The sequence below is a fragment of the Sinocyclocheilus rhinocerous genome, unplaced genomic scaffold, assembly GCF_001515625.1.
Source record: "Sinocyclocheilus rhinocerous isolate Xijiao unplaced genomic scaffold, SAMN03320098_v1.1 scaffold138, whole genome shotgun sequence".
Taxonomy (NCBI): Eukaryota; Metazoa; Chordata; class Actinopteri; order Cypriniformes; family Cyprinidae; genus Sinocyclocheilus; species Sinocyclocheilus rhinocerous.
The window spans coordinates 451,052-461,733 of NW_015635519.1; the positions used below are offsets into that span (position 1 = coordinate 451,052).

A 10,682-nucleotide genomic window follows, 5' to 3' on the forward strand; every position below is an offset into this window, starting at 1 on the left:
ATATATATATATATATATATATATATGTGCTATTCAACTCGCCTCTAAATGTGCTTTAAGTTTATAAAGCTTTTTGTTTGAAATGACATCTGTAGTTTGTTCAGGCCCATCCTTCTCATAATTAAAGACACCATAAACTGGTTTGACAAAAGTTTTATTTTCTGTGTTTATGTTGTCCTATTGAAACATGATATAGACCAATTCAGTGTTTGCAAACAGGGATGACGTTTTTGTGGGTGGAGCCTATCTGGTGGCAGAAAACGACAGTTTTCAAGTAGCAATCTATGGAAGCCATGGAATAAAAGAATAAAAAAGGTACATTTGAGTTTATATTTCAAAATTCTGACTTTATTTTCGCAATTCTGAGATTATATCTCACAATTCTGATAAGGAAAAACAACTTGTCATTCTCTCTTTTCCCCTCGGCTCAGAATATAAGTTTATATCCTGACTTCTGGCTTTTTTCCTCAGAATTGACAATTAAGTTAAATCAAGTTATAAAGTCCAAACTAGGAGATATAAACTTGCATTTGTGAGAAAAAAAGTCAGAATTGTGAGATACAATAGGTAAATGTTATGTAAAATGTTAATAGTAATAGGTTTAAATAGTATTTCATGCTGTAACTGTAGGGCTAATACAATATGTGCCCTATGAACTGCATATATGAATATTATGTAGACCTATTGTTTAAATCAAATTTATGCTTTAAAAGTAGAGTAATCATAGCAGTTTTCATCCATAGTCTGTCTGTTTCAACATCTGCATTTAGCTTAAAATGGCTTCTTTGATGACAGTATTCTATAAAAATGATTTGCATTCCGATTCTGATATCCCAAAAATATTTTTTCTCTTATTCCATGGATTTTACCCATTACCCATTTCCCTCCACTGCAGCTTGCATTTTTGTCGGATTACTGCATTTCCCCCCCCAAACTTGTTAACCAGAGGGTGAAAAACAATACTAAAATACTAAACAATACTACACAATAAACAATACTAAAAATCAATAAATCTGAGGCCAGACAAAATAATCACTATGTGTAACTCCAGCTGCTGTATTGCTGTGTATAAAATGCACAGAGATGGAATCAACCACAATTGGATAAAAAAATGTACAGGTAATTCTATTCTTAAAACCCGCTCGCACCAAGAATCATAACTATATTAGCGTACACACCAACAGATGATAACATTAATGTTTATTATAAGTGCAAGCTGCTACTTTAAATGCTCAAGCTCTTTAATATTGGAAGGATTCTGATCAATGTTTTATTGGTTATCAGCTGGAAAAAAAAGTTCTGAAAGAGATCACCACAATTTCACTCCTATATGCTGTTATCAATATAGTGTGGATTTCACTATTCTCATAGAACTAGCATGATTATTAAAACTTTATTGTTATAGTTATTGTTCTTGGTGTGAAAGGGTCTGTCGCTTTAATAAATAATTGGTCGGTTTCACGGCAAAACACCCCAAAGTGCCTCAAATGTCACCATAAAAAATAAAATAAAAAAAATAATCAGTTTTTACGGGCCACAAAATAATATCTTAAATATTAAACATATCTTAAATTATTTTGTTTAAATTAACATTTTTGGAATATCTGCTAAAGGCTAGTTTTGTCAACTTACTGTATAAGAGAACACTCAAATATATATATATATATATATATATATATATAATACTACATTTATCATATCACAGGGTCTTGAACCGTCACCAGAAATTAAGAAAATAAACCGTTTTAGATTGTGAGGAGCTTTTTGCTGAGGGCCAACATTCATAAACTCATTCGGTATAAGGAAGTGGTTCCCAACCTTTTTGTACATTTGACCACTTTAAAGGGGTCATAGGATGCCCATTTTCCACAAGTTGATATGATTCTTTAGGATCTTAATGAAAAGTCTGTAACATAGTTTGGTTAAAAATGTTCTGCCAACACACATTTCAGTTCAAACAACTTGTAAAAGTGCATGTAGCATCCTATGACCCCTTTAAGGAACAAAAGCAAGGTTGCATACAATTTCATCTTGAAAATGACTGATTACTAACTAATAATGAAATTAATAATGAAAAATAGGCAATAACACTACTCTAATAATCAACTGACATTTATGGGACACCTAACGCTGTTGAAAGGAAAAGGAAAGGATGTAGGTTGAGAACCACTGGTATAGGAAAGTGTTAGTAGTGTGTTTGTACTGACCAGGTTCTCGTTGGTGAGGCGCGTGATCTCGTGCTGTAGACTGGCCTCGATTCGGGCCTCTGGAGGAAGCTGCAGGTTCTGAGCTAACAGCTGCTGCTGGCGGTTATTCTCCTCTTTAACACTCTGCAATTCTCCACGCAAAACCTCCACCTCGTTCTCATGAGACCGCCGCTGAGCCTGCAACTGAGACTCCAACAACCTACACAGACAGAGAGAGAGCAAATAACCAGAAACACAGTTCTTCATTAGAAGAGCTTTTGATTCTGTTTTGAGTTTTCTGTTGTGAAGCGTTAAAGGAACAGTTCATCCAAAGATGAAAATGCTGTCATTATTTACTAACAATCGTCATTTTAAACCTAAATATTGTAAGGACAATTTCCAAAGTTTTTTATGCAGCTTTTCCACACAATGATATTACACCATAAAAATAGAACATGCAATCTGTGTGCTATATTCCAGGTCATCTGAAGTCATATAGCAGACAGCTTTGGCTGAGGATCAAATTGAGATTATGTTGTTATTCACTGTTAAGCTTCATATTTGACTTCTAAAATATTGTGCTGATCAGTGTAATTTTAGTATCTTTAAGATATTATTATGGTTTTCATTTTTATTATTTTATTTTATATTTATATTGTATATTTAAATTTTAGTGTTTTAGTAACTGTGATGTTTTTCTGTCATTTTTTGTCTTTTTTAATATGTCTATATAGTTTTATTTATTTATTTTTATTTCAGTTTTAATTATTTTAGTACATCAAGTTAAATTAAAATAAGTAATGTTAAGTAATCTGGAAAAACAAACAAACAAACAAACAAATAAATAAATGTATCTTTAGGTTTTTTATATTTTATTTCAGTGAATACACTGCAAAAAACGCTTTTCTTACTTAGATTTTTTGTCTTGTTTCCAGCCTAAATATCTAAAAATTCTTAAATCAAGAAGGATTTTCTAGACCAGTAAAAACTATTGTCTTGTTTTCAGAAAAAGTCAAGTCAAAATTAAGTGAGTTTTTGCTTGAAACAAGCAAAATAATCTGCCAATGTGGTAAGCAAAATAATCTTATTTCAAACAGAAAACAAGATTATTTTTCTTACCCCATTGGCAGATTATTTTGCTTGTTTCAAGCAAAAACTCAGGCGATTTGGAATATCACACCGTTGTACAGACTAGTTTTGTAGTTTTTGATATTGTGACTTTGTCATAATGGTGTGGAAGAACATTATTCTTGACATTCAGAACAAGATGTTAGACATTAATAATGGCCAGCTTTTTATTTTTGAGTGAACCATTTCCAACTAAGGTTGAGAAACCTGCCCATTGTTTCTTGCAGTGCAGCAGTATTCACCTTTATTTATAGCTCCTTTATGACAGTCGTGACTACATGCTGTTTTAAAATAAGAGTTTCCTCATTTCATTTTGGTTAGTCCAGTATTAACATTATACAAAGAGTTCTTTCTTGCAGGTTTTGATACCATGAAGGAGAGCATTCTGCAGGCACTAGTGTTTAGGTAAGTGTCACACATTTCTACATGCTCTTATCTCTCTGCTCTTTAACCTGTTAGTTTCCTTTAACCCTTCATAAACCAGCCACAGTTCTCCATCCTCATTCAGCTTATGGTAGTCAGGGAATGGGGATCTGATGGGGTGGAACAAAAAAAAAAAGAAATGGTAACAATGAAAAAACAAACACAAATGGAAACAAAAAGTGACAAACTTTGATGAGAGTAGCATGAAGTGGATAAGTTTAGCAGGTTTGTTAAAAGGATTGTTCACCCAATGTGGAATATATGTAAAAGTATGTGAGGAACAGAACACGATATTTGAAATGTAACTTAGATTTGAGAGCTACTGTACTGAGAAGGGAACTATTTACAATGGATAATTAACAGTCTAAATCTGTTCATTACATAGATACAATAAACTTAGTTCATACCTTATATATCTTTAAACAGAGTCTCTTTTATCAATTTAAAATTTTGTCTAGCCAGATCCTATTATTATTTGTACAGAATAAAACACTTTGGATAATTTGGATATACTGTAAGCTGAAATGTACAATATGGATGCTCTGAAGTATTTTTGTATGCACAGCTTAAAAAGCATTAAAATAGTTACAAATACTTTTATTTTCTAATAAACATTTTTGTATAGTTATGCTTCACTATTATATATTATTGATATACCACAGTTTGAGAACTACTGCTTCAAAACATCTCCTTTGTGTTCCAGTGGACGAAAGAAAGTCTTCTATGATTGGAATGGCAGAAAGATGAGTAAATGATGGCAGAATTTAAATTCTTGGGTGAACTATTGTCTGGTTTGGGTGATTATTAATATGGATTATTCTGATTAAATTACATATTTACGAAAAACAAAGAAACGGACAAACAATCGGCTAATTAAAGTATTAAGTAAAACAGCAGAAAGATGAAATGCAAACAGAATAAATGATGAAGATAAAATAATTATGACAAAGAAGACTGCAAATGTAGCAAACATTGAAAAATGTAAAAAAGCACTTAGTTTGTCATCTGTTCACTTGATTTAATTGCTGTAGCTATTTGTCCACTGCATAATGAGTAATAAACGGCATCTAAAGCAGTCAGCCAGAAGCCATGTGTAGGTTCATTCATCCAACACACTGAATCACATGACCAAGCGTTGTTGTTGCAGCCTGTTAAAAACTGCAAAGCCATCACCTAAAGTAATCTAATAGACTGAATTTGCTGTTCTGCATCTATTTGGCAGGGTCAATAAAGCCAAGCCCTCATTACTCTTGCTCAAATGTTTGAGAAGGCGGCATGGGCCACCACAATGCGCGCGCAGCTGCATGTGACGTAACTGTGACTCCAAATTGGTCTATAATCTATTTCAAATAAGCTTTCCTCCAAAACGTCTTCCTGACTAAGAGGGTGGTGCCTGGCAACAATAAGCTGTAAAGTGGACCAGACTTTATGCTGATAGCCAAAGGTCTGGCTATGTGAGATAATTCCTTCATATTAGAGTTAATGCCTGGAATTGGACTTTGTTTTATGTTTTCTTGTCTATGTATGGGCTCTGGAATGAGGCTGATTCGCTGCTCTGCTCTGAGCTGCACACACATGCAGTGAGAGCGGCCCATCATGCCTGTCCATCTGTTACCTCAACCTGCTCACAAGCTCGTTCACTTCAGTCGGTCTGCGTGTAAACCTGGGTGATCTGTGCAGGACAGAGATGAGCCATCAACAGACAGACAGACACAGACAGACAGAGGGCTGATCCAAACAGGTAGGTAGGGTAGGGTAAACACACAGGCTTGTGAAAGGATTGTGAGAGTGATAAGTCATCATTTCCTTGGTTGGAGATAGATGTGACACTACTGGGTCTGTGCGAGAAACTGCAAAGAATTTAACCAGCAGCAAATATTAAAACAAAGATCCATTGCAGAACAGAGGTTCTCAAACTGAGAGGCATTATGCTGCATGACCATATCTTATATCCTTTAACACAACCCATTATCTAAACATAACTACTATAACAACTACCTTACTTACTTTCAATAAGCAACAAATTAGTAGTTTACTGAGGGAAAACTCTTTAATTAATAGTTAATAGTGAATATGTGTTCCCTATGTGATACTGAAGTTCTTTCACTTTTCAATTATTAGACCATTATTACATAGTTATGTAATATTCTCTACCATTCAAAGGTTTAGGGTCAGTAAGGTTTTCTCTCTCTTTTATTTATTTATTTATTTTTATTTAAAAAAAGAAGAAATTAATATTTTTATTCAAAAAAATTTATTTTACCAGAACTTTTCAAAGAATTAAAACAATATGTGACCCTGGACCACAAAACCAGTCATAAGGGTCAATTTTGTGAAATTGAGATTTATACATCATCTGAAATCTGTATTAATAAGCTTTCAATTGATGTATGGTTTGTTAGAATAGGATAATATTTGGCCGAGATACAACAATTTGAAAATCTGGAATCTGAGGGTGCAAAAAAAATAAAAAAATTTCCTTGACATTTTTCAAAATCTTACTCACCCCAAACTTCTGAAAGGTAGTGTATAAAACATTTCAAGATTTAATTTCTAACACAAATACACTGTGACATATGAGAAGCATTAGCTTTCTGGGGGATGCAAGTTTAAGAACCTCTGTTGTAAAAAAAGATGGGGGATAGAGGACATCAGACAACATATACAGTATGAGTAGATCCCAGATGAGGGACACATTCAGTAGATTCAGCAATGGATTTCATGTTTTGTGATTCAGCATGTGATTGACTGACAGTGAAAGAAATGTAAATAAAAGTAATGTACCTGTTGGTCTCTTTAAGGCCCATGTAGGCCTGGGAGATCTCCTTGGCATCAGTCAGCTTCTGCACATCCTCAATGTACGGCAAAGGCTCAGTCATGGTCGCCTAAACACACGCAGGAGGTTCACATTCACAAGTTACAAATCACTGCATCCATCGACTAACTTTGACTTTTATAATACATTTAAGCATCAGGCACAACACAAAGACCTGGTTCTAATATAGCACTTCATTTCCTTCTCAATTAATAAAAGTAAAATTTGAATTTTGTTAAAAAAAATTGGTCGTGCATTAAAACTGTAAAGTTAACATTAGCACACATACATGACAACAGATGACATGCTTTATACTATTTTAAATTAAAGGATTAGTTCACTTCCAGAATAAAGATTTCCTGATAATTTACTCACCCCCATGTCATCCAAGATGTGCATGTCTTCCTTTCTTCAGTCGAAAAGAAATTAAGGTTTTTGAGGAAAACATTTCAGGATTTTTATCCATATAGTGGACTTCACTGGTGATCAGCGGGTTAAAGGTCCAAATGGCAGTTTCATTGCAGCTTCAAAGGCTGTACACGAGTTCCCAGCCGGGGACTAAGAGTCTTATCTAGCGAAACAATCTGACTTTTTCTAAAAAAAACAAAACAAAACAATAATAATAAAAATGTATATATGTTTTAACCACAAATGCTCGTCTTGCACTAGCTCTGAGATGCGCATGCGCGACTTCATGCATTACATAATCACGTTGGAAAGGTCATGCGCGGTTAGTTCTTCAACTGTGTACTTTGCTTCAAAAAGGTAGAGTAGGTGGCAAAACTCAGAATCTAAGTTTCTCTAACTTCAAAATCATCCAACATCGTTGTTTTTTTGTAAAGGGTGCTTCACATTTTTTGGGATGTTCGCTTTGTAAACATTGGACAGTGGCCTTTCCAATGTGACTATGCAATGCGTGAGGTCGAGCATTTGTGGTTAAAAAGTATATAAATTTTTTTTTTTTTTAGAAAAAGTCTAGATAAGACCCTTATTCCTCATCTGGGATTGTGTAGAGTCCTTTGAAGCTGCATTGAAATTGCAATTTGGACCTTCATCCCGTTGATCACCATTGAAGTCCACTATATGTTGAAAAATACTGGAATGTTTTCCTCAACATTTTTCCTTAATTTCTTTTTAACTGAAGAAAGAAAGACATGAACATCTCGGATGACATGGGAGTAAATTATCAAGGACATTTTTATTCTGGAAGTGAAGTAATCCTTTAAAGAACATCTTGGCAAGTATGTTTCAATGTAACTTCTTCAACGCATTTTAGAGGCCAGAACAGAGGTGAAGTGAAATGATTGTTATGCTGTCTGACCAACATACCTTCTCATCCTGATATGAGTGCAACACAGGACAAAAGGAGAAATTAAGTTACAGATGTTAACAAGACTTATGAAGAGAATAATGTAAGTAACAGATACTGTATTATGCACTAACTGTTTAGAAACATCTGGAAATCCTGATATATTTTATGTAAGAATGAAAGGTTTTGTTTCTGACCTTGTGTTGCATGGCCTCTTTCTGACTGACGAGTTGAGAGCGCAGGATGAGCACCTCCTCCTTCCGCACCTCCAGCTCCTCGTTGGAGGCATTCAGCTGATCCAGCAGGACCGTGTACGCAGGAGAACCCGGAGCGGCAGAACCGGCCTCAGCGCTGCCTCTCAGAGACTGACGCATCTCATTCAAATCATGTTTGAGCTTCTTGTTCTCTGACTCCAACTCCTGACGCTGAATCCACAAGAGAGAGAGAGATTTATATATGGCTTTATTTTCCTCATCATTTATCTAGCTTTATGGTAGAAGGCCAACTTCTAGGTGTTTCAACACCTGTGAGCTTGGAGAGAGTTCAGTGAGTTTCATGAAGAATTTTGCAAGCAAAAAAGCAGCCACTGCTTTTCAATTAACTCAATCAATTCTAAAGACTGCAAACTGAAGTGGTTTGCCACAATGCAGGAAAAAAAGAAAAGAAATAGAAGACAGTGTGTGTGTTTACCTTGAGAGATTCATATTCCAGCTCAGCACTACGAGCTTTCTTATGTTCCTCATCGTCCTGGTCAATAAAAAAACACATTATCAGTAACACAGTATATATATATATATATATAATACATTTATAATATATATAAGTTTAATAAGTATAATACGTTTTTTTTGGTACATTTCTGGCATTCACCGCTTCTATTTTTCACATTTAAAAAAATAAAAATAAAATTGTGTCTAGAATTTAAGTAAATATGACAAAATCTCTATTTAGGATGTCCTTAAAAAAAAATCTATATTCTTTTAGTATTTGGGTTATGGAGAGTCATTATATTTAACTTCAAATAAAAACAGATGGTACATCCTCATTTAAAAAGTAAATACTGTAAATGTAAATGTGTGTGTGTGTACCCTAGCTCTAGCCCGCTGAAACTGCTCTTCTCTCCGATCGAGTTCGTTCTGTAGTGACTGTTTTTCTTGCTCTAGCTCGGAAACTCTCTTCTGCAGCTTTAGGAACAAGGACATATCCAGTATCGCCTTGGAAACATCCTGAAGATAGAATAAAACGCATCCCATAATTACACATGCAATCTATATGCTATTTTATGTTACTTTTATTTGTATGATCTTTGAAAAAGCCAAACTCAAAGAAGTGGAATTTAAATTCTATCATAAACATAGATACGGTATAATGTGAATGATCTTAATGATATTCCACATTCTAATCTCACCTCCCCTCCGCGGGTCCCTTCCTCGGACTCGGCAAACTCTGAATTGTAGGTATATTCTGATTCGTTGCTGCTGTGTGTGGAGTCTTTGCGTCTGTGACCAGGTTTTGGAACATTCTAGAAAAAAAAAGATACACTAGTTGAGTAGTCATTCAGAAAACCCACCGATTAGTTGAAAGCACTGAAGATTTGCAATCCCTAAATAAGTGTGTACTCACTACAGCAAGTGTGATCTCCTCTTTCAAATCGTCGTATTTCTCCTCTAGTCGGAGGTGTTCGGTAAGAAGGTTCTGGTAGCGAGAACGTTCCTCGTTTAAATCGTTTTCTAACTGCTGGGTTTCCTCCTTCAGAGCCCTCTGCATTTTCTCTGTAAAACACACACATACATATTATATGTACACTACTGACATTGAATTATTACTCAATCATCTGTTTCTAAAGGATTTGGATTTGTTTTTCTGTTTAAAGGGGTCATATGATGCTGCTAAAATTTTTTGTGTATTTTGTGTATTTGGTGTAATGAAATGTGTTTATGCGGTTTAAGGTTAAAAAAACACATTATTTTCCACATACTGTACATTATTGTTTCTCCTCTATGCCCCGCCTTTCTGAAACGCGTCGATTTTTACAAAGCTCATCGGTCTGAAAAAGCGAGGTGTGCTGTGATTGGCCAGCTATCCAGTGCATTATGATTGGCCGAATACCTCAAGCATGAGACGGAAATGATACGCCCCTCACCATATTGTGATGATGCCCCGTCAGGCCGGTGCGATGATTCAAAAACATGAAAACCCATTATAAACCAGGCATTCGTTGCATCCAGTGGGGACATAATTACAGATTATAATGACTTATACTGTCTTTTTACACGTTGCGTTGCATCGCGCTGCGTAAACATAAAACCTTGTCTGCATTTGTGATCGGAGAAATGACAAACAACAAGCCCTACTCTACACTGCCCAAAAAACTCGCTTTAAATATAAAAAAAATAAAATATAAAAACTCTTTAAATAGAAAAAACTTACTTACAGTCTTTGAGTCAGAACAGCCAGCATTGTAGTCTACTCTTCCAGGATCAGTGAACAGTCCTCCATAAAATGTGCTGCACACATCCGAATATTTGGGTTGAAGTGTTCTGCAACAGTGTTGTAAATACAACTTAACCACTGATTTCTAGTCGTGTCCATTTTTGGAAGGCCAAACAAAGTAGTTTCGCTTTCACAACGAAAAACACAGCGGCCTACCGTGTGCGAAAGCCCCGGCTTAGCCTGAGCTGAAGCCGGGCAAGAGTGAGCTGAGGCGGCGGGGTCGAGAACGGCGGTCCCGGCAAAGAAGCGGTGAAAACGGTGAAAGCCAATCCGGCGAGCCACAGCACTAAGTTGATGTATTCCCTCAGCGACCAGCACAGATCAGATC

At 35.4% G+C, this 10,682-nt stretch overlaps 1 protein-coding gene across 2 annotated transcripts in view; it reads right to left on the reverse strand.

Annotated features, from left to right (window-relative positions):
* Nucleotides 1-10,682, reverse strand: part of LOC107746947 (unconventional myosin-Va-like) — an 85,544-nt gene that overhangs the window by 14,004 nt on the left and 60,858 nt on the right. The window contains exons 25-34 of one of the 2 annotated variants that reach the window (XM_016561304.1): nt 9,485-9,633; nt 9,270-9,383; nt 8,950-9,087; nt 8,552-8,608; nt 8,059-8,286; nt 7,882-7,890; nt 6,522-6,622; nt 5,353-5,409; nt 3,767-3,847; nt 2,208-2,406 (exon numbers count right to left, since the gene is read on the reverse strand). In XM_016561304.1, coding sequence (XP_016416790.1) covers nt 2,208-2,406; nt 3,767-3,847; nt 5,353-5,409; nt 6,522-6,622; nt 7,882-7,890; nt 8,059-8,286; nt 8,552-8,608; nt 8,950-9,087; nt 9,270-9,383; nt 9,485-9,633 — 1,133 coding nt within the window. The remainder of the gene's footprint in view (nt 1-2,207; nt 2,407-3,766; nt 3,848-5,352; nt 5,410-6,521; nt 6,623-7,881; nt 7,891-8,058; nt 8,287-8,551; nt 8,609-8,949; nt 9,088-9,269; nt 9,384-9,484; nt 9,634-10,682) is intronic. The other variant, XM_016561305.1, reaches the window with a different exon arrangement.